Source organism: Sesamum indicum, linkage group LG3 (assembly GCF_026168435.1).
Source record: "Sesamum indicum cultivar Baizhima isolate 11 linkage group LG3, ASM2616843v1, whole genome shotgun sequence".
In the NCBI taxonomy this organism is placed as follows: Eukaryota; Viridiplantae; Streptophyta; class Magnoliopsida; order Lamiales; family Pedaliaceae; genus Sesamum; species Sesamum indicum.
In genome coordinates, this window is record NC_142659.1 from 28,687,006 (window position 1) to 28,710,734 (window position 23,729).

Genomic DNA, 23,729 nt, shown 5'->3' on the forward strand with positions numbered 1-23,729 from the left:
ATTTACGTTTACCCCAAAAGGACACCCCTTCAACATCCTCTCCCCTCCCAAACCCCCGCTCACCATCCTCTCCCTTGCTCTGTTACGCCGGTGGATTTGGCAGATCTCAAGCTTTGTTCTACGCTATCTCCACGGCGGCGGCCGTGAGCCACCACTTCTGCCACCTTTTCTCCTATCCCTCTGTTCATTCTCTTCTCTTACACTTCTGTTATTTTTACCCTAATCCACCCACGCGTAAACACTCACCCTAGAAAAACGCGTCCAATAAACTCTTTGATTGTACTCTTCATTTGGAGTCACGCCGTTTTCGATGTTGATGTAGTTTGAATTCCATACGGTGGTTCAAAACCCTAATCTTGATATTCGTTTCCCTGATTTCATAAGCACTAAACCCATTACCCTTTTGTCTCCTTTAATGGACCGTGCTTCAAGATTTCAGAACGCTGTGCCTCTGAGCAGCGGAAGTTTGAACAAGGCTCCACAAATTCAGAACGATGGCGTTGGGATGAAGCCTATGCCACCATCAATCCTCGACCGATTTAGGGCCATGGTGAAGGAGAGAGAGGAGGAACTTAGGGCTTTTGGTGGTGGGCCCTTGGGCACGGATGAAATTGTGCGGCTTTATGAGATTCTGTTATCGGAGCTTACTATTAATTCGAAGCCCATCATCACTGATCTCACTATAATTGCAGGAGACCAAAGGGCACATGGCGAGGGCATCGCCGATGCTATTTGTGCTCGGATTATCGAGGTATAGCATTTAGGGTACTCTTGGAATTCTCGACAGCTTTTGTGGTTCTTGTAATTTCTTGATTAGTCATCTCAAGTGTATAGGAGTTGTTGAAGTGGAGTTGTAGTGCAGAAAGTTCGAAATTTTCTTCTTTCATTCTCTTTCATCTTCTCATAGTTTTTCCCTTATTTTGGCGTTTATTCAAATTGTGAGCATGGTGACCACACAGATTAATGCAACAGAACAATTAAATCTGGTAATGTGGAACTGAGAATGTGGAATTGAAAACAAGTCTTAGTTAATATTGATGGACTTTAAAGGACCACACGAAGGAATCTGCCAAATTCAACCTAAGTAACACTAAAACAATGCAACTTTAAGAAAAAATTGCCTTGTAAGTATTTTGAAACTTTCGAGCTGTAAAATCAGGTACTATCTTTAAAAACAAATATTGTGAAAGTACACTGGAAATAAAGAGATTCCAGTAATTTGTGAAGCACACATGTAAAGCAATCTTGTTCTTGTTTTTGCTCATCAAAGCTGGACAAGTATTGGTTTTCGTTGTTGATGAATTTTGCTGTTCCTAGGCCTTAGTTTTCTCATTTGACAAGAGAAAGGTGGAATCCGTTTTGTCTGTATACTTGGTGTGGGTTATGGCCTCTAGTGGTATATTATGTTTGGTTTATTTCTTCAGTATCCTGCGATCATCTCCTCTTCCAAAACCTCTTAACATTGGAATTTTATGTCTGACAGTCTTGTTTCTGCTAATTGTAGCACCACATTCGTTACTTTTGGAACTTCCTGGCGAGTGCTTGACCATGTGATGGTTAGGCCTGCACAATTGAAAGTACAGAAGGGCTTTCTGCTCATTTACTGTTACTGTTTCTCCTGAAAATTCCTGTGATATGCTACTCTGATTATAACTTGTTGTGGCTGTATGGTGGTTTATATATCTGTTGTACCATGGTTGAGAAACAAGAAGCCCATTTTTTTCCTGAAACTTTACAATAACTGCTAATACTGTTGTTGAAAAATCAAACTATGTCAATCTCACATTTATTTTTCCTTTTATTTTGGTGTCAATGACACTTTTAGTTTTTCTCAAATAAATCTAGTTTTGCCATTGTACTGTTATAATTCTTGTATTTCTCCTATACTATTTCTATTTTTAGTTTTTCATTGTCTAATGTTGGCATAAGATATTATGCATGCAATTATTATATAATGCTTTACTTAGGGAAAATGTTTTCAACTTCATACTCTGTTAATTGTCTTTTCCAGGTTCCTATTGATCAGAAATTGCCTTCTTTATACCTTTTAGACAGTATCGTGAAAAACATTGGCAAGGAATACATTAAGTACTTCTCTGCCCGCTTGCCTGAGGTGAGAATAATAATACATATTGAGCATCAATGGCACGCACTGTTTCGTGATAGCTTGAGTTAATGTGGTTTAACAAGCCTGTGATCCGTTATTTTTATTTGATTGCCAAAAGGTTTTCTGTGAGGCCTATGCACAAGTCCACCCCAGTATGCACCAGGCAATGCGGCATCTTTTTGGTACGTGGTCGGCAGTGTTCCCATCATCGGTACTTCAAAATATTGAGGCCCAGTTGCAGTTTTCCCCCTCTGTAAATGGTCAATCTTCTGGCTTGGGTGCTTCAACGCGTTCTGAATCACCTCGACCAACACATGGGATACACATAAATCCAAAATATCTGGAGGCACAGCGTCAGTTTGGACATTCAACTGTAGATACTGTAACCTTTAGTGAAATCTCAATTTCTTTTACTTCAATTCCTGTCTTGTTTCCCTCCTTTTCACTGTTATATGCTGGTATAGTGCTACATACTTGATTTTTCCCGGCACATATGATGTTTCTTTGGATATTACTAGCATTACTGTCCTAAACTATTACAAAGTGGATTGTTATTATTATTTCTCAGTTTTTGGTGGTTTGGACATGAACAGATGTGCAACTTGTTAGAATAGATATTTAGGTACTATAGGAAAGCTGAAAATGCTCAAAAATTGTAATATGAATGTGGCAAAGGCAGCTAGACGTTTCCCTATCGCCGAGTCCTTTCTTGAAGTGAAAGTGGTCCTTGGTTGTTGCCATAAACCTTATCCTTGCCTGCCTGTATTTATCTATCCTGATTTTAAGATGATGTCTGAAGATAGGTTGATGACTATAGTGCTTTTGGGTTATTTCTCTCTCTTTTTCCCCATATTGACGAGTTTAAATTTATCAAGCACTGCTTAAAATGGGTGGAAGAAAAAATAGTTTTATCTCTCTTAACCAATTTTAGATGTATTAACAACTCACACTACATACTGCTGGCTGGAGTAGAACTTTTTTAGCACAATTATAGTTAGAAGAGTTCCATATGTATTATTATGTAAGAATTCTGTTATCTTCCTTCCTAGGTATTCCATTTATGTTTCTTGCCTTTTTATTTTGTTTTCGGTGAGCGTCATGCTTTTGTTAACTTATTCTGTCAGCATGCTTGTATAGTTTATGGTGGAACACTTGTTTATAAATGAAAGAGATCTTGTACTTCTGGCCTTTGCTGATCTTCATGAAATCTAGATAGTTTTATGTTTATACGTGCACTTGTGAAATTGGACTACTGCAGCATATCTATTAGGTACCTGCCTTGGGGATTAGTGAGTATGTTTCCATAATTCCAAGTTATTTAACTTGCAGGTTGGAACTGAAGGGCTAAGTTCAACTGGTCGTGCAGGCCTTGCGACTTCTGGTCTTGATGCTGTAAAGAAGTCTCTGCCATCAGCTTCCAGGATCATGAGGTCCTCGTCTCCTTATAGAGTTGGGCATGCTGGGTCATTATCACCTTCACTTGAGGAGTTTAGTATGGATAGTTCCCCAACAAGAGTAGCCATCGGGGCCTCACCATCTGGTCAGGGCATTGATTATGGGCTCAGCAGAGTGATGGGTAGGGAGGAGGAGACAAGTGAATGGAGAACAAGAAATTGGCAGGGAACTTCCAATCAACATCTCAAAGCATCTGCTGCACATAAATATAGTAATGGTGTTGATCTTCGAGGACCTAGAGCTTTGATTAGTGCCTATGGAATAGATGAAAGAGAAAAGCATTTGAAACCTAGAAATCAGTTGGACGCAAATGGTGCTGACAAAAAGGTAGCCATGAGGACATGGCAAAACACTGAAGAGGAAGAATTTGACTGGGAAGATATGACCCCAGCTTTAGCAGATAGGAGGCATTCTAATGAAATATATTCATCTCTTCCACCTCCTGGTAACGTGCTGCCAAGAAACAGCTTTTCCACAAACCATGCTGCTGCGTTGGTGACTGATTACGGAGGCAACTTGACCAAGGCACAATTTTCTTCTGTGACTAATTTTTCCATTATTCAGAATGTTTCTCATATTAGTGTATGGTTGACAATTTGACATTAAGCTTTGGAGACTTTTCTCATTTGTTCTCACTGCTATGATAAGAATCTGGAAGTTCAGAATATTTCTTGATCCTTCTTAATTATATCCTCATTTCTTAAGATTAAGTGTTATTGCATCTGCTAATTATTATCTGTTCATTTAGTGGGTTTATTTATCTACAAAGTTACGAATTCATTTATGAGCTTAAGCTGATCTGATTAGAATTTGTGACTATACCACACCCATTTCTTGCCTATCATAACAATCTTCAGTGAAGAACTTGAGCCCTCTTAAAACATTATTTACTTTCTAGTAACAGATACAGCCTAACATGTATGCAAAACTCCTTGAATTCATTTGAAAGTTATTATTTAGAATTGTTTAATATTCACTCATAGTTTTTCTCTTTGTTGTTTTTCAGCCTGGTCGTGGATCAATTAACAAGATTGTGGAAGTCTTTCCAAATGTTGCTGGCCCCAGTGACCTTCCAATTCAGATTCCTCCCAGTTTTAGAGAATCCTTGATTTTGCCACATCTGCAGTCGCAGAGCCATTTGAATGTCAAAGGAGGTGGTTCTTTTTCCGAAAGTAGAAGTAGCTTAACTGGTGGTGAGCAAAAGCTCCCATTGATTGACAATTTCTCAAATACAGATGGGAAGCTGGGGGGGCCGTCAAGTACTGCTTCCACATTTAGTTCCACCTACGACACTCCCATTTCTGATATTCGAACAGCTCATGATGCAGCTTTAACAAAAGCATGGCGCCCTGCGAAATTTCAGACTCCGCACATGCCCTCACTTTCTGCTCTTCCACCACAAATGCATATCAGGGGTCAATATGGCATGAAGACTGCTCCCAATATTGTTGCTGATCAAGGTTTGAACAAGACAATTTATTCGGAGCAGCATTTGGGTACCACTAGAAACATGCCACAGGTCACCTTGCCTCTAATTCCTAGTCAGCGTCCTAGCCTGATTCCCATAAATCTGCAAGGAACTGCACAGCCTTCTCTAGCGCAGTCAATGGCTCAAGGGGCTGGACAATTGCCTTCTTCAGTTCCTGCTCCATCAAATACAATGGTACCACCTAAAAGTTATGGATATTTAGCACATGCACAGGGTCCTCCTATTGGTACGACATCCCTGTCTAATATAGTTCCAGGTGTGCAGTCGTCTTTGCCGGTCCTCAATGCCCCTAATATGTCATTTCATGTTCCTGGGGCAGCCTTACAGCCTCTACCTGGGGTCCCTCTTCCTGGCACAAGTCAGGCTTTACCTAGTGGTCAAACTGTTGGTCGAGTCGCTCCTAACCCTCCAGGTGGAGGTGCACTTTCAGGTTTAATTAGTTCCTTAGTGGCGCAAGGTTTGATATCGTTAACAAAGCAGGTATGCGTTTAGGTCCTCAATTGTGTTCTGGTTTGTGTTATCTGCTAATTTAGTGAAATTTTCTTCACTTCCATTATACACAATGTATAGGATTCTGTTGGAGTGGAGTTTGATCAAGACAGTCTTAAGGTGCGTCATGAATCCACAATAACTGCTCTATATGCTGATCTTCCTAGACAATGCAAAACTTGCGGCCTTCGGTTTAAAAGCCAAGAAGAGCACAGTAAGCATATGGATTGGCATGTTAACAAGAACCGAACTTTGAAAACCCGTAAGACAAAACCATCTCCGAAGTGGTTCGTGAGTGTTAGCATGTGGCTCAGTGGTGCAGAGGCATTGGGAACTGAGGCGGTTCCTGGGTTTTTGCCTGCTGAGAACACTGTGGAAAAACCGGAGGACGAAGAAATGGCTGTTCCGGCTGATGAGGATCAGAATACTTGCGCATTATGTGGAGAGCCCTTTGATGATTTTTACAGTGATGAGATGGAAGAATGGATGTATAAGGGGGCTGTATACATGTATGCACCAGCGGGGTCAATAGTTGGAATGGACAGGTCGCAGTTAGGTCCTATAGTGCATGCTAAATGTAGGTCTGACTCCCATGGGATTCCGCCTGAAGAAAAGGATGAAAGGGTATGCATTTCTTTCCGTTTATTCTTTCCAGTTGATATTGCGAACTGTTCAAAACAGATGTTCTTGTCATGTAGCAATATTTTGGTTTCTACAACTCATACATTGGAGAAAGAAATTTAGAATTGTCTGATGTGTTTATTCTGTTCCTTGGGTTAAGTTATACAATTCTTGTGCTACTGCTGCGGAACCATAATCTGGTCTTAGCTTGACACTTGACCTGCAGCATATGTCAAAACTCTAGATGAAGAATGTGAATATCAAAATATTGTGATTGCTATCATGCATTGAAACTCCAATATTTCATGAAGCAGTTTCAGACACACATGGATGTGAACACTACAAATGGGTGGGGCATCTATTAGAAGGAAATTTGGAGTATCCAGATATTTAGAATGCAATGCTGTTTGAATCTGTACGAAGTTTTGGGCTGTAAAAGTTAAAAATTGAACTCAGGTTACTCAGCGACATGCTTTCTCACTTGTTTTCCCCCCCTTATATTTCTCTTGGAAACTGAGTCTTTAGAAAAGTGATTCTTGAGCGAACAGCTTCAATGCAAACAATCAGATATGCTATTCATACTGTTGTGAATGAATCCTTAATAACAGTATTTTGCTGTATTATTAGTTGATTTGGAAATCTGTTACGAGACACGTTCTGTCAAGCTAACAGCATAGATTGTTATCATACCAACATTTATTTCAGCCTGAGGAATAATCTGAGAAGAACAAATTGTACGTGTGCTTCTTTTCTTAATTTTGCTGTTATTTCTCAATAAACAAATATTGATACGTGCTGTGTTTATCTTTTCTGGAGAATTATATCCAGAGAAACTGAGATTCTACATTTCTATTGTTTGTGGATGTGAACCAATTTTTCTATCTAGCACCTTTAGATTTGATCTGAACCTTATATAGGTATTTCAAGTTCCAATGTATAATTTTTACCTCAAGATTTGGAGCATATTAGGACTAATTAGATGTAGCGAGAGACCTTCAACTTGCTCTTTTCCCTGACCTCAACAGATTTAAACAGAAGCATTATTGCTCTGAAGTTGGAATTTGCTACTGTTGCTTCTACTTAACTTCTGAGAGCTGTTTCTACCATCTTTAAGTTTTTTGTCTGAGAATTTTGGAAAATTATGCATACTTTTCAACTGAATTTGAATGCAAGGAAGATGAATAATAGTTGGAATTATCATGGGACCTTCCCACCGTGAACACGCAGAAGTTTCACAATGTAATAATGCTTATTAGCAAAACTGTGAGATGCATATCATCTATGTACAAGCTGCATCTGTGGGAAAAAGTCAATGTTGAAGCTGAATAGTTATTTTGTAATTAATAAGATGGTATTATTAGTTTGCTATGTAATTGATATGATGTCTGTTTGCTTGTCGAACTAGCAAATATCTTCATTCCATATTGTCTATGGTTGGACGACTAAAAAACAAAAATTCAACCTTCTTATTGCTTTACATGTGCAGGAATCAACTGAAGAAGGTAGTCAAAGGAAAAGGTTGAGGAGTTAGCGTTGTTGAGGGCGGTATCTAGGTCACCTGTAACTTAACATTGAGTTTCTACAAGATATTGTTTTTTTCTTTATGTTTTGTTGCCTGCCAGAATCATGTACATGTGTAGTGGACTGTAATATTCGCATTGTCTCATGGAAAAAGAAGCTCTTAAAACAGACGGTCTCTGCTGCTTTTTATTCTTCTAGCATTTTTCACTAAGCTTTGATCCATGAATAGTATTGGTGGGACTTCAATTTCTGCAAACTTTTTCCCCATCTAACTATTAATTTGATATTAGGCTCCTGTTACTTGTGCTCAGCGAAGGTGTTTGATCAGGGGTTGGGGGGAGAAATCTGGAGGTTATGATCAAGTATCTTCTCTTGCTCCTGTTTCGCAGGAAGTTGGAATCGTCTCAAAATTGTGCACTGATGGAAAACTTGGAGAAAGCTTAAGATTTGCTGCTATTGATGAAACATCTGTCCAAATGTTTCTTCTTCTAATGGTTCATCGTCAAAGATATGAAAATCCCATTTGTTCATTTACGTCTTCAATTGTTTAGTAAACACCATTCTTGATGTAAGAATAGCGCAGAATGTATGTAACTTAGACAGCAATTCTTATGTTTTCTCAAAGTTCTTTGTTGGGATTTTTCTTATGACATCGGGCTCTTATAGGCTTATGACCATTGAAGTTAAGTAGACACCAGTGTTGTGAATTTCAACTCGATTTGTTCGATCGAATTGCTTGAACCGTCGTCGGACCACAAAATGAGCCTGGTGAAAGGCAAAACCCGATGAAAAGTAAAAATAGTTTTCCTTTAAAGAGAACCAGCAGGCTCGGCAGTCCAACCGCGGCCTGTTTGAACTGATCTTGGGTTACTCGAATCAGTCAGATTACACAGTGGTATAAATTGAACATAAAAAACTCTAATTTTTTCTCTCTTTGTTAGTAAAAAATCTCTAACTTTTTTAACTCATTGGTATTGAACGCTTAATAGCTTTTTGATATTTTGGAATTTGTATTTCGAGTTTGGCTTGATTTTTATTATTTGAATTTTATGTATTTTTGTGCTATATTTGTTGTATTAGACTATTACATCTCCATTTTATTTTTATTTAATTAGACAAATATTATTGAAAATATTAATTGCAAATAAAAAATGCTTAAAAAATAAATTTTGAAGTATATTTATATTATTTAATATTTAAAGTTAATTTATATATATTTTATAATTATTTATAACATTTATATGACTTCACTTATTCAACCACGATTGAACCCATGATCCATAACTCACTAAAATTTTTAATTTGATGAACGGTTTGGATTTTGAAATACTGATTCCGATGAATAAAATCACATTTTAGTATAACTAAGTTAAATTATAGTAAGAAATTCTTTCTTCTTTTGATGGAATATTACGATAAGGGATTCAAGTTGAATAAACTTATCGCCCTCTGATTCACAGATAATGAATATTAATTACTTGATCTTTTTTTTGTTAATAGAAATTTTTCCATTTTCATAATTTATATCTATACTAATACAAAAAAGAAATTTCCTCTACCATCGCAAACGATGGTTAATAACATCGCCATATCAATTTTTTGTGAAGCAAAAAATACTTTTCAATTGATAAGATAACTAACTTATTTAAATTTTTAAAATTTATCTTAACTGGTAATTTTTTTCCCCCCATAATGTAATGTGTAAATTTATTTATTTTATTTTTACCTATAATATATTTTAAAATATAAAAAATTATTCAGGACATACACACAAAAATAACGTGACAGTGCTGCTAGTATAAAAATATGGGAGCTGAGAATGATATTCCTATTCCGTAATGTTTAATCGAAATTGGAATATGAAATATGCGTATCCACGTTCTAATCGAGGAATAATGTAGTTAGATATTAATAGGATGGAGTAAAATCAAATTCTAGTTAAGGCCCAACAAATAAAAGAATCAGAAGCCCAAGTTAGAATTGGGGCATCTTCACTGGTCTGCTTCAACTTGGGCCGCATGCACAAATACACACTCGCAATTAATCAGCATCAGCATCAGCTCAACGAAGAAGAAGAAGAAGATGAACAAGTTGCTCTTAAAATATTGCTATTGAGAAAAATCAAAAAGCAGGCAGGAATATCCAAATTATAATCACTCACTCAGTCTCCACTTGATAATATTCTCCTTCGATTCATCATATATATATATATATATATATATAGAGAGAGAGAGAGAGAGAGAGAGATATTATCCATAGTTTTTGTAATTTATCTTGATTGAGTTGACAATCTGAGGCGGAGTAATTGGAGTGGTGGGGGAGGAGAAAGATCGAAGATGCGAGGACGATGTGGAAGGAGACTAGAGAGCGAGAGTTCGGGAACATTCGCCCTAATTTGTTCAGCAGTCGCATTTCTAAGTCTAGGGTTTCGTCCATTCGGCTCTCCAATTACAAGGAAATCGTCTCATCTCACCGCGGCTCAGTTAACTCTCTTCAGGTCCATTTTTTTTTGTTGATCGTTTTGTTATACTGATTAGTTGTTTTGTTTTTTGGTTTTGTTCGGAGTTGCTGATGTTGTTATTTAACTTTGTTAAGTGTTTTTGGCGTTTGCTTTTGTGGGTTTTATTCCTTCTCTTTGTTTGAAAGGATATCAGTTCCAGCTGAAATTTGTTCCCTTTTTTCCTTAGATTTAATAATGCATAATTGGTGCTTTGTGGTTTATGATATCGGAAAGTCAGCAGGGCTGCTGAACTTGTAATTGTATGTTTGAACAGTTGAAAATTTTACTTCATTCGGCCTCCGGGATTATTAGCTATAACATGATTTTTATTAAAAAAATTAAGACTGTGAGTAATGTCCAGGCCTATGTCGCAATTCTTGTCCCTATCTAATTCTGATGGCTTGCACTGCCATGCTTGTTGATTTATTTTTTTATGTAAGTTTTTGTTTGAATATAAACTTTGCTGGTTGAAATTGAGAGAAATCGAATGCAATTATAAAGTAAAGACTAAATTGCAATTAATATTTAAACAGCGCTGTTTCTCATTTTTTTCTGTAGTCGGTATTTCATTTTACGCCTCCTCTATTTGTTGTCTATTTGAGTAAGAGTATCTCTATTATTGAAATGTAAGATTATCTTATAAAAACTTTTTTGGACTCATTGTGATCTCAAGATCAGGTTGATTTGACTGAGGGGCGATATCTGCTAGCTGGTGCATCAGATGCAACAGTTGCAGTTTATGATATTGAGCGTGCAACAGACTATGATGGGGGTGGCTTGATTGCAAAGCATAAGTCATTGTTTGTCATCAACAAGCAACATGAGCACGGCCATAAATATGCCATATCCTCAGCCATCTGGTATCCAATTGACACAGGGTTGTTTGTCACTGGTTCATATGATCATCATATTAATGTTTGGGACACAAATACCACACACGTAAGTGATTCCTTTATGGCCTCTGATGTTTATGTTTTCAAGGTTTCTGGTATTTTATAGTTCTGAAAATCTCTTATGCAGGTGGTAATGAATTTTAAAATGCCTGGAAAGGTTTATAGAACTGCGATGTCTTCAATAGCAAGATCTCACATGTTAATTGCTGCTGGAACTGAAGATGTTCAAGTTCGATTGTGTGATATTGCCTCTGGTGCATTTGCTCACACTCTGTCTGGTCATCGTGGTATGCGAATGGTGATTCATTGCCGAATTTAATATAACATTTGTACCTCACTAATTTCTTTCTCATGTTTTTCTGCCAATTGCTCTTTGATACTTGGGTACCATATATTCTGAGCATGGAATCCTAATTGGTAACTTGCAACAACCATAAATAACCTTCTTGGGTGGGCATCTCCTCATTTTTATTCTAAATGCATAATTGCACTGTAACCTAGGAAAAGAAAGTTGCATCAAGCATGAACTGAGTAGGAAGAGAGAAATTATCCCATGGAGCACCATGAAACTGTTGAAATTATTTTGTTGACACATGCACACGGACACATGTATATATACCCTTTAATGGAATAGCTAATTGCTATTTGGTTTATAGAACAATATTTTCTTTATGATAAAATCTTGCCTTTTTTGATTTTGCATCTTTGGGTAGAATGGAATTAGATTGAAATATCAGACGGTCATACATAACTTATTAAGGTATGCACATTAGCATATCTGTGGATAGTGAATGTCATAACTTATCCTTTGAGAAGTTATCGAGTAGAAAACTTCTTTCCCTCTTTGATAATACATTTATTATTCTGATGTTCGGCGTTCAAGTAATATCTATACCTTCTTAATTCACTGAAAAAATATGAATTAGCAACTTTTTAGTGAGAAAAATCTGTTTTGGCTGTCATGATTCAAATTAAGACAATATTCTTGAAATGGAGGACCATCACCTTGGATCCGTCAAAGTAGTTACATGTCAAATTTATCATCTTTCTGAGTTTATAGTGAACGGAAAGTAGATGTAGCCCCATGCTTAGTGTTTGCGTAATGACTGTGCAGCAACGGTAATTTGTGCACCTGGAAGAGGATTAACTGAGGTCATCATCTTCTTTTTCTTTCTTCCCCCTTTTCTGCCTCTCATCATGATACTTCCTCTGTGGTTTATGATGACTCAACTTAATTAGCTTCATCCGGCTACTTGACATTTACAGAAGTCCAGCCTTTTTGTCACTCCAATCAGCTGATTCTTTCTCCTTAATGTTTTTTGTTTACTGCTGTCATTTTTCAACTGAGAATATTGCTAATGCTAGTCTCACTCTCCTCTATTGCCATCAGCATGATATTGCTTGCTTCCGTCTCCAATTATGAAATAGGAAGAACCAATTTAGTTTCCTCTTTGTACCTGTTTGCTGTTTGGTCTGTAGATATACATGCATGTTTTGAAATGTTGGTAGATCGTTTTTCATTATCTTTGTATTGTTATGGCAGATGGTGTCATGTCATTGGAGTGGTCTACTTCTAGTGAGTATGTTCTGGTAACTGGAGGATGTGATGGAGCGATACGTTTTTGGGACATCAGGAGGGCTGGATCTTTTTGTGTCTTAGATCAATCACGCTCTCAGATTGGAAGACGTCCACCTCTCCTTGTTCGACCAATGACAAATAAGGTTATCAATTTCCTAACATTAGTCTGCAAAGCAATCGATGTTGAAGATATAATCTAATTATCTGCTAACACATTTTGCTGATGTTACCCATGTCATGATTTATGTCATTGCTTTAACTGAGGAAGAGATCTCAATGTGAGTTTGCTCGAATGCAACATCAACATGCTTAAATTTATTTGTTCTATCAGAACTCTTAGAAACATAGAAACTAAATTGAAACTCATAGAAATATCAGTATGATGAAGGTCTTGTAGGAGGATTGAACAGTAGATGGAGTAGACAAGTATCTTTTCCGCCTTTCTTTTCCCGGTTGTAATACCTCCATGTGAAATGTTATGTGTATTTGAGGCATTAAAAGTTTATCTTTTCAATGGCAATGTATTCTATTCAAACAGACTATTCATTTTATGCACCAATAGGCAAGGCACGCATGCATGCTTGCTGTCTTGAGGGCCACATATTAATTCCTTATAATTCTGTTGATGCTTCTTCAGAAATCTTCATCAACAGCCCAAAGTTCTTCAGCAAAAGTCCGAGCACCTCAAAAGAAATTAGCTAACGGCAATGCTCTAAAGCCCCATGCTGTTTGTAGGATTTCTAGTCAAGTGAAAACTGCAAAGCAGAGATTGCATCCTGGAATGTTATCAAGTCATGATCGTGCCACAGGCCATTATGGTGTTGTAACTGGATTAAAGGTGACTGAAGATGGCATGTATCTTCTAAGTGCAGGTTGAATTTGCTATATGTTGAAGCCAAATTATTTACATGCTTCTTTTCCAACTGATTATTTCAAAGTTTTATGATTTTTGCTTTTAATTTTGGCTGCTATGAAAACCGTTACTGGAATGATTTCATGATTAATTTCTTTTTCGAGAACACTTTGGAATAAAAACAGTGTGCTGACTTTCTGGTCTGGTATATCATGATTCTTTTACCAGTATGTCATTTTGCATAAGAATGTTGAGTTATTTTCTATTTGATTCTTCTTACTTGAGAGCTATCTTCCATCAGGTCTGAACAACTACAGGTCTAATAATCCAAATTATTTTCTAACCATTTCACGTGGGGAACAAGAAAAACCTTGGTCTGTTTCTCAATCCTTTTTTTATGAATGCGGTTGCAGGAAGTTGAATCTTTCAAGAAGTTGGACTTCTTTGCATTGGTTGTCATGATAATCTATTTGGGATGTCTTCCATTTTAGGAATTGGGAATGTTTATTGTTACCCCTTAGTGGTTCTAAGTACGAGACCTTTCACCAAACTTTGTCAAGGATAATAAATTCTATATGCACTTTTGATTTTCAGGTTCTGATTCAAGGTTGAGACTATGGGATGTAGAATCTGGGTGCAATACACTGGTAAACTTTGAAACTACACGTCTCCAAAGTAGCAAGGCTATACAGATGGCAGTGTCCCAGGATTCATCTCTTGCTTTTGTTCCATGCATGACCACTGCAAAAGTAATAGATTCCCTTTATTCTTTTCAACACATTGGTTCATGTTTTCAACATATGATTATCTGTATAACTTATCTTCTCAATCTCTTAGGCCTTTGATATTTGGTCTGGCCAAACAAAGTGCACCTTTCGTGGCCACTACGAAAATGTCAACTGTTGTTGGTACGATGCGCTAAATCAGGTTCATCTCCATCTTTTTATTGACAGTTCCTGGGAAGCCTTTGCAGATTTCTCTTACGTTTGACAAACCTTGGGTGATTAAGTAATTGGGGGCTTCCTTATAGGAATTATACACTGGTGGTAATGATAGGCAAATTCTTGTATGGTCTCCCTCAAAATCCATTTCTGATGAAGTGGTAAGCTTTTGAAACTGAACCTTTTTATGTGGTAGCGCTTTACATTGTTATATTGCAGCCTCAACCTTACTTTTGGTCTAAATACAGGACGAGTGGAAGAAAGAGCAGGCTGCAACGATTGATCAGGATAACTGGAGTGATTGAGGTTCAATTATTTCTTCCGTTTCCTCGTTTTTTTCTACATGTACATAGTACTGTACAACCCAGATACAACCTCGCATGCGCATACATCGTCATCTTTTGGAAGAATGAATTGGATTTGATGGATCCTATTAGACTTGATTACACTATTTAAAATAAACTTTCATTTGATTAGACCGGGCTAGGAGTTTATCACTATTTGCCATTCAGAAAATTAATTTAGCCATCTGTAGCTTTATTTTTGGTTCACCAACTAAATGGGATGATTGCGTATGCCCCTCCCTCCTTGAGACAGCATTATGCTGGAATAACAGGAATTTTGTATTCAAGCCATAAAGTTTATGTAGTGATGGCAACGGGTCTGGAGCGAATTTGTTCGGACTCGAGACCCGCCCTATCTCGCCAATACGCCTGACCTGCCTCGCTACCCCGTCCCGGATTGCCCTGCTCCGCCTAACCCACCCTGCAAACTTGCCCTGTTCTGCTTGATTTAAAATTTTTCTTTTTTAAATTAAGTAATATAATTTTTAATTTAATAATTTAATGTAGCTTTTTTTTATCTAAAATGAATTATATATTACATATAATGTATTCAACTAATTTTTTTGTATAAGTAATACTAAATATCATTGTAATTTAGGTAATTTAACATAGCTTTTCTTTACTTAAAATAAATTATATAGTACAAATAATACGTTCAATTTTTTTTTTGGTATTTTATATATAGAGTTGGATATATATAAAATTATTTAAAAATTTAGCTACAATATCATAATTTTTTATTAATAATGTATTATATATGAATAAAAAAATAGATTGGGGTGGGTTCAGAGTGGGTTCGGTATAAAATCCGTAACCCTCTTCGCATCCGATTGAATTCAATATTTTAGGACCCAAACCCGTTCTGAACTCAATAATATGAGTACCAAAGCCGGGATGGGTTCGGGCGGAGCTCCAAAAAATAGGGTCCGATTACCATTCCTAAGTGTATGCAATAATTAACTGAGAAAAGTGGTATATCATGATATTCTATGGTTGTGGCGTAAAAATTTGGCCTTTGCAACCGAAAAAAGTTGATAAAATAAATCAAAGTGGTGTCCGTTTTTGATCTAAAGTGGTGAGCATTGCCCTTTTCATCCAAATCCCGTCACTGCACTATTCATTAGACAGAATAATTAAACGTTAAAGCTAATAGCATGAATAGACTGGACACTCTTCTATGGGACTTTAATGCATTACCTAACTTTATAACTTGACTTGAGAGTTTTTGGGCATTGGGCCATACAACTTTTGGAATGTGGGGGCAGAGATATTGTACTAATTTTTAATTACTTAAGAGAGAAGAAAAACATGTAGATAAATCCATCTCACGTAGTCCCCAATGTAACCTTTAATAATTGCACATACAACTCACCTGGATATGCAATGTAGGTGCTATACAATAATATGTTTTTTTTTCTTATGTATCAGAACTTGGTTAGATCGTTCTTGATTTTTTTCTTTTGTTTTTTAACCCATCTATTAATACAGGCTTCAATAAATTTTGAACTCAACATCTCTATAATAAAATAATAAGCTTTAAATCATGAGGATGTATCCAAGGGACATCCTTGTTGAATTCGTAATTTATAAGATAATTTTCGACTTAAGTTAACTAAGTGAGCTGTGGGGTGTAGGTTGTACCCATAACTTAGAGTCACCCAATAGTGCTTTGATACTTAATTTGTAAAACTGCTACGTTTGTTTGGATTGTTGGGTTATTTACACTAATCATTAAATCAGCCACCATAGATTTTATTGAGCGACATATAATATACCTAAAGATTTCTCAAAATTTCAAATCATCCAAAAGATTTAAAGGGTATTTGGATAGAGTTATCTTCTAAGCTAGAAGAAATGTTTTATAGCTAATAAAATATTAAACTTATGAAGTATTATTAATATGTCCAACTAAAATTGACTTGCAAATATCTTATATAATATTCTAACATATCCACATCCCATTTGAAAAGAGAAATTTTTTACAAGATTCGAATAATTTATGAAATATTTTAGAAATTATAGAAGGCTTCAACCAAACAGTACTTATACACAAATCTGGCATATATTCATTGCCTACTCTCTACCTCATAAATTAGAATTCCCACTTATTGAGAATAATTGCACCAATCATGATAACTCAATTATAATAATCAAAGATTTAAAAGAAAGAAAAGGAGAGTCTGATTTGGTACTATCAATTTCTAAGATATTGTGGAATTTTAAATTCCTTAATAATCATTTTATAAGATTTCGAAACTAAATTATCCCCTCATAATCACAATTATATATATATAATATGTAGAATCCAATATATATGGATATTAATTACGATCACTTAAATACTTAAATTTGTAATAAGTTTGTAAACATTATTCGTACCAAAACAAACATTCATCGAGAATTGAAAGTCAAGTATAAATTTGAAGAGAAGAATGAGGAGGAGGGCTAAATTAGCAAACTTGTCAGAAGTTAATTTAAAATCAGGAACCAACTCTCGGAATAAATCCTTTGAGTCTTCTCATAATTATAAATACTTCTTATTGTTTAAAAAATTATAAATATCGTATGAAATTAATAAATAGATGTATTTATTAAGTAATCAAATAAATATTTATAATTTTTTAAAAAAATATTTATAATTATTACAAAACTTGGTGAATTGAGGAAAGGTGCATGTGAGTCATGCGCATTCCATGAAAACTAAAAAGCCTCTGCTTTACTCTCACTACTTTTATCACTAATCCAGAACCACTGTTACTCTGCCACTCTACAATGCCCTGAATTGGAAGTCTGGAAAAGAGTTTTTCCCCAATTGCCTTCGCCTTTCATATCCTCCACCAATTTAATTACTTTAAGATTGGTTTTGGCTCATGGAATTTTTTTAAACTGGATTTGTCTAATCAATATATAATTTAAAGTTGTCTGATCCCACTTTCATTTTGATAAAAAAGAAATTGGTCTATAAATGACATTAGGTTACAAACTATCTGGGAAACAAAAATAATACTTTCCCTTTTCTTGAAAGGTACAAAAAATGTTTTAATATTAAGATGATGAGGAATTAACTTTTGGTACTAATTACATAATAACTAATAAAAAAAGAAGAGATAGAGAGTGAAAATAAAAAAGACAAAGAAGAAGAAGAAAGAAAATCAAAAGGGGGTGGGGGGGGTGGGGAGGGCGCAGAGGACGAACCTTCTACGCACGCGTTAAAAGATGAGACACCTCACACGTGCTGTCCCGACTCCGATTCTGTACGGCCCTCCACGTGTTCTTCTTCCTTCATCCTCTCACTGTTTATATTCTTGCCTTCTTCCTCACTTCAAATATACGTGGGCTCAGCTTCAGGCTCTGCTTCTTTTCTGTCACACTCTACCTCCTCCCCCCCCCCCCCCCCCCTAAACGCTGTCGTTTTGGTGTCCCTATTTCCCGGTTCTCTCTCTCCGGAAGTCAACCTGAACTCAATTCGTCCTCCCCCCTCCCCCCATTCTTGATCATGATTGCCAACTGAAACTCATGGATACTGATTCAGTTCAATCCGGGTTTACTTACATGGGCCGGAAATTCAGCGATCTTGGCCTCAATGACGATTCCTCGTCCGCCTTCAGCGATTGCAATAGCGACAGATCCGGCGAGTTCCCAACGGCGTCGTCTGAGAGCCGCCGCCTCTTCCTCGCCTGCGCCTCTGATAATTCAGACGAGGTTATCGCCCAGCTTGTTTCCGGCCTCGAGTCCAACAATATCGATGAACAGAAGCAGGCGGCGATGGAAATACGTCTCCTTGCCAAGAACAAACCGGATAACCGAATCAAAATCGCCAGAGCCGGAGCAATCAAACCGCTGATTTCGATTATCTCGTCCAACGATCCTCAGCTCCAAGAGTACGGCGTCACGGCAATTTTGAATCTCTCGCTGTGCGACGAGAACAAGGAAGAAATCGCCTACTCAGGGGCGATCAAACCATTGGTCCGAGCGCTCAGAGTCGGCACCTCAACTGCCAGAGAGAACGCCGCGTGCGCGCTGCTCAGACTCTCGCAAATTGACGAGAACAAAATCGCGATCGGACGATCCGGCGCGATTCCGCCGCTGGTGAATTTGCTGGAGAACGGGAATTTCCGGGGGAAAAAGGATGCGTGCACGGCGCTGTACTCGCTGTGCTCGGTGAAGGAGAATAAGATTAAAGCGGTGCAAGCCGGGATAATGAAGCCACTGGTTGAGATGATGGCGGATTTGGGGTCAAATATGGTGGATAAATCAGCGTTCGTGTTAAGTTTATTGGTGTCGGTGGCTGAGGCGAGGGCGGCGCTGGTGGAGGAAGGCGGGATTCCGGTGCTGGTGGAGATAGTGGAGGTGGGGACACAGCGGCAAAAGGAAATTGCGGTGGCGATACTGTTGCAGTTGTGTGAGGATTGCTTGGCCTATCGTACTATGGTGGCCCGCGAAGGAGCCATTCCTCCCTTGGTCGCTTTGTCGCAAACAGGGACCAGCCGCGCCAAACAAAAGGTAAAAAAATCTTCACACGCGTAATTATCCTCTACATCAATGCCCACATTACTTTATTCTGTGTCATCAAAATTCTTTGATGATCAGAGTGTCTCGATATTTTTAATTTCCCATACAATCATAACTATTACAATGAATGCATACCTTCGATGGTTGTGATCGTTAAAAAATTAATCTATATTCAAATGAAATTATCAACATTATAATGTAGTTTCAAATTAAATATTAAGCCATTGATGTTTATAATGGCGGTCTAATTGCACAATAATGAGTTGTTAATTACTAGTTAAAATGCACTTCTGATACTTAAATGGAGTGTGTAGATATTCGTCGATGATGTGCGACTAATAATTGATTAAATAATTGAAATGATTAGCAGTGGTTGTTAGCTTGTTAACATTATATCGCAGGACGAATCACTTACAAGTTGTCATCACTTGATTATGATTAATTATGAACGGATGAACCACGAAAGTCTACACTTCAATTTTTTTCCCTTTATTTTTTTATGCGTACAAAGTGTTATTGCTAAATACGTCGGATTTGGTAGGATTACTTTATTAAGTTCTCTTAGTAGTAGACGATTGGCAAATTGTAATCCAATCATTGTGCTTAGTGTGTAAGGTTAAGAAACGGATCGAGTTTTTCAAGCTTTTTTATATATTTCACTGAATTTTTCAAACTAAGTATGCATTGATGCCAAGTAAAGGGCAGCAAATGGGAATATTTTTTATGAAAACGATGATTTTTCGTGTATTGACCGGGCTGAAAAGGCCAAACCATAAGGTTGAATTTTTTTCGTGTTGTTGTGTGTTGAACGTTCAATATGAAACTGTGCGATGTTTGACCAGACATGGCACGAGATAGCTTTCACTTTCTCTAGTCTTGGAAAGTCTCTCTGTTAAGACATTATTTTCGTTAGGTAAAACTTGCACTACAGGCAGAGTTGGAGTTGATATTTGCCTGTGTTGCTGATGTGCCATCACTTAGAGTTTAGTGCTGGCTTTGTAAGTTCGCAAGTGTGAAATTTGATGACTTGAGACGAGATTGTTTAGAAAGTTGAAGGAGAGAAGTTGTGCCTGTCTTTGAAAATCAGGCGAAATTATACGTTTAGTCTCATAGGATAGGATGTTCGACATTTTTGGTCATCTATTTTGTAAGATTTTCGAAATAATCCTTAATTAGGAAAGTATGACATATTTAGTCCTATATTTTATGAAATTTTCAAAATGGTCTTAAAAGCGGAAAAGTTCAACACATTGAGTCTCATAAATCTCGTAATGCAGAGGACTAAAGTGTTGGAATTTTTTTAATTTTAAAATTACCTTGAAAATCCTATAAAACAGAGGATTAAAAGTGATGAACCTTTGTTCTATGGATTGAAATGTAATCTTGTCTTGAAATTAATATTATGACATTGTTAATTAAGTGGAGAAGAGAAGGAAAGAGGGGAGATGATGCATGATTGATAATATATATATATATATATATGATGACTATATGAATATTGTTGTTTGGTTTATACTGATGGATGTGGGGTGATGGGTGAAAATGAGGACAGGCAGAAGCACTGATTGATCTTCTACGGCAGCCAAGATCCACCAACGCCGCTGCAAAGGGCATCTGAATCTGAATCTGAATCTGAATCTGATCTGTCTGTCGACTCTTCCAACTCCCACACCCACATGCTCCAGCAAAAAGACAAGAACACAAACAGTGACAGAATATGAGAAATCATTGTCTTGTAAATACAGCAAATATGTTGCTTTGTAAATTTTGGCGTGTCGCTGTCCCCACTTCGATTTTGATCTTGGTAAAGAATACTTTGTTATTTCCTTCCTGTGTTCATCTTTTTGCTTTAATTTCTTCTCTTAAGATGTAATATGTAATAGCAATCACTTGTCAATCTCTTGTGTATGTATACTTGGAAAATTACAAATTGTTCATTCCAACCCTTGTCCACACTCTTTCTTAACAAACAAACAAACAAACAAAAGCACGTCAAACTGAATTGGTTAAGATTGATGTTTTTAATATGTAATAAATAGTTGTGAGTCGACAACAAGAAACATAACACAAATATAACAATGCCGGATTCAGATTTAAAGTTTGGGAAGGTGGCCGAGTTGTGAACTTGTATATTACAAAATACATATTATAACTACAATTAAAATTTATGATAAATAAATATGTATCTACTTCAAATCATTTATTCAGTATCTATAAAATTGATGGAAGCAATACATGGTATGAATATCTATTACATGCAAATCTAATACTTACCTATTATTTATGTTTGGGGTATCTAGATAGGCATGGTCACTTGTCAGAGTAACATCATCAATTTCAAGTGCAACTGTTGATATATGATCAAATTTTGCAATGACATGGATAGATTAGGTCAGGTCGACCCAAACTATCAATGTTCAATGAAAATGCGCAGATCTTTATTAAATGGTTACTTTAGTGATTTTCCCAGCTAACATCATACGGTAATTACTAATTATATAAAAATGGCGTGTACGATAATGGATAGACATAAAAAACAAGAATGTCAGAATTGTTTCTGATGGTTTATAAACTGAAACATGAGGCCCTAATGCAGATGTACGTAGTTGTGTGGGGGCAGCGAGTGTTGTCGTGGCCAAAATACCACTGCACAAATTATAAATAGTGAGAGTCGCAGATGTGGGGGCGTTTAAACACCTTTCCATTTTGCGCAGTGATTGGCTCTACCTTTTTTGACGAAATTAGTAAAAGCCAAGTTTATTTTTTCAAGTCTTATCATCTTTTTTATTTAAGTGGCCAAATCTTGAGTGTGGTGGACCATTTCCTAAGCAATCCCCTTTTTTCTAATTTTTATTTTTTAGAGTTTGTCTCGAAATACATTTTAAATTAACTTTTATATGTGTTACCAGATATATCCATGAAGCTAAATATACTTTTTCTCCCTATATTTGTGGTTAAAATCGATTTTGATTTCTACGTTGTTTTATAAGTGCGATAGTCATCTATATTTTTATCAATTGCTGCTATCTGAGTTCAATAGTTAAAGATGGATTTAAAGATGTTAAGAAGGAGGAAATCAGATGGATCAAAATCGTGACAACTTATAAAAATTACGGACCAAATTGTGCATCCAAAAATTTAGAAATCAAACTTTTGACCCAAAGTATAGAAACCAAACGCATAATTTAACCATGCTAAATTTTCTAAGCCATAAAAATAATGGTAAAGTGCTAACCTCTTTTATATAGTTATAGAAGTGTTAATATATATTACCAGACGTTATTAAATACCTCATATTGATTGTAATTAAGCCCTCAGACTTTCTTTCCAAACAAAATTGTTTTTTCAAGATAAAATTATGAGACTGATATAAAACATAATAAGGGACAAATTGAATCGTAAGTCACATCATAATTAAATTCGAATTTTCTATTACAAAATGAAGCTACATACTGTCAATATAAAATTAATGTCGGAACGTAGTCTACTTTTTTTAAAAAAATAAAATAAAATAGTAGATAAGATATTGGCTATGTATTAAATGAAATAGGAGATGGAATATTTAATAATGAAAGGTTTTAAAATGATATATTATACAAAGTTGTGTGTGTGTGTGAATGGGTTTCAAATGATTAATAATTAAATTAGGCAGCAAAAGAGGAAAGATGAAAAGAGGTGAAGTGAGGAGGGAGAGAGATAATCATGAAATTCAAATAATTATGGAGATTAGTGACAACTAATGTAGCATTATGGGTCAACCACAACCACAACTAATCTTACCACACTTATCATCACCTCTCTCTGTCTGTCGCATTCCTCATGTTTCATGTGCTAATAATTTTCTGCCTATTTCAAAATATCCAACCTCAAACTCGGGATAATTATTTTTCTTTTTTCTTTTTTCCTTGTCCCATCAAATAGTTTATTCAAAATTTTGATTCGACGGTTTAAATTTAATGCGTAGTAAATTAATATTATATTTATTATATTATAACCATATTTTAAAAAAAAATAACAAATGATGTGACAATCATAATTAAAACGTCCATGTCTATTTGCATGTATGCACAAATTCTCCTACAACCATAATTGAACTGATGAAATCACCCTCCTTTTCAAAACCTCGGTGCATATACACATTCTTGTACAACTCAAAACTGTTTATCAAAGTGGATCGGTCAGCACAGGTTTGCTGCTAAAATAAACTCGTGTTAAATTATAAATAACTATTTCTCCATGTCCGATTAATTGAATTTTCTTTTGTGAGATTATTGAATCGAATCAATTATACAATAATTAATTATAATATATTTATTATGTGATTATTTATATTTTTAAAAATATACATCAATCACATAATGAATACTAGCAAGTGTGATAAGCAATACTAGCGCATCACTCAAATCAGATTGATTTTATTGAATC

General features: G+C 36.2%; 3 protein-coding genes across 6 annotated transcripts; all 3 read left to right on the forward strand.

The window, feature by feature from the left end:
- The first annotated feature begins 24 nt into the window (after positions 1-24).
- On the forward strand, positions 25-7,850 carry PCFS4 (PCF11P-similar protein 4). 4 transcript variants are annotated; one of them, XM_011076050.3, is made up of 8 exons: positions 25-751; positions 2,012-2,113; positions 2,226-2,489; positions 3,437-4,087; positions 4,569-4,716; positions 4,798-5,531; positions 5,622-6,164; positions 7,648-7,850. In XM_011076050.3, the coding sequence occupies exons 1-8, from the start codon at positions 416-418 to the stop codon at positions 7,690-7,692; spliced, it is 2,823 nt and encodes a 940-aa protein (XP_011074352.1). In that variant the 5' UTR covers positions 25-415; the 3' UTR covers positions 7,693-7,850. The 4 variants fall into 4 exon arrangements, with proteins under 4 accessions (XP_011074352.1, XP_011074350.1, XP_011074351.1 ...); XM_020693054.2 differs by having other exon boundaries at positions 474-613; positions 693-751; positions 4,569-5,531; XM_011076048.3 differs by having other exon boundaries at positions 4,569-5,531.
- Positions 7,851-9,731: 1,881 nt separating this feature from the next.
- On the forward strand, positions 9,732-14,924 carry ATCSA-1 (Transducin/WD40 repeat-like superfamily protein). Its single transcript, XM_011076052.3, has 9 exons — positions 9,732-10,179; positions 10,861-11,121; positions 11,203-11,362; positions 12,619-12,797; positions 13,292-13,526; positions 14,102-14,256; positions 14,345-14,434; positions 14,538-14,609; positions 14,697-14,924. The coding sequence occupies exons 1-9, from the start codon at positions 10,030-10,032 to the stop codon at positions 14,751-14,753; spliced, it is 1,359 nt and encodes a 452-aa protein (XP_011074354.1). The 5' UTR covers positions 9,732-10,029; the 3' UTR covers positions 14,754-14,924.
- Positions 14,925-18,161: 3,237 nt separating this feature from the next.
- LOC105159103 (ARM repeat superfamily protein) lies at positions 18,162-21,130 on the forward strand. Its single transcript, XM_011076053.3, has 2 exons — positions 18,162-19,295; positions 20,857-21,130. Exons 1-2 carry the CDS (start codon positions 18,309-18,311, stop codon positions 20,920-20,922), a joined length of 1,053 nt encoding a protein of 350 aa, XP_011074355.1. The 5' UTR covers positions 18,162-18,308; the 3' UTR covers positions 20,923-21,130.
- Positions 21,131-23,729: the final 2,599 nt, after the last annotated feature.

Coding starts and splice junctions, on each gene's coding strand:
- PCFS4 (XM_011076048.3), top strand. CDS start 416: ATGGACCGTGCTTCAAGATTTCAGAACGCTGTGCCTCTGAGCAGCGGA. Junction 752..2,011: donor TTTGTGCTCGGATTATCGAG/GTATAGCATTTA, acceptor TGTCTTTTCCAG/GTTCCTATTGATCAGAAATT. Junction 6,165..7,647: donor CTGAAGAAAAGGATGAAAGG/GTATGCATTTCT, acceptor TTACATGTGCAG/GAATCAACTGAAGAAGGTAG.
- ATCSA-1 (XM_011076052.3), top strand. CDS start 10,030: ATGTGGAAGGAGACTAGAGAGCGAGAGTTCGGGAACATTCGCCCTAAT. Junction 11,122..11,202: donor GGGACACAAATACCACACAC/GTAAGTGATTCC, acceptor TCTCTTATGCAG/GTGGTAATGAATTTTAAAAT. Junction 14,257..14,344: donor CATGCATGACCACTGCAAAA/GTAATAGATTCC, acceptor TCAATCTCTTAG/GCCTTTGATATTTGGTCTGG.
- LOC105159103 (XM_011076053.3), top strand. CDS start 18,309: ATGGATACTGATTCAGTTCAATCCGGGTTTACTTACATGGGCCGGAAA. Junction 19,296..20,856: donor CCAGCCGCGCCAAACAAAAG/GTAAAAAAATCT, acceptor AAATGAGGACAG/GCAGAAGCACTGATTGATCT.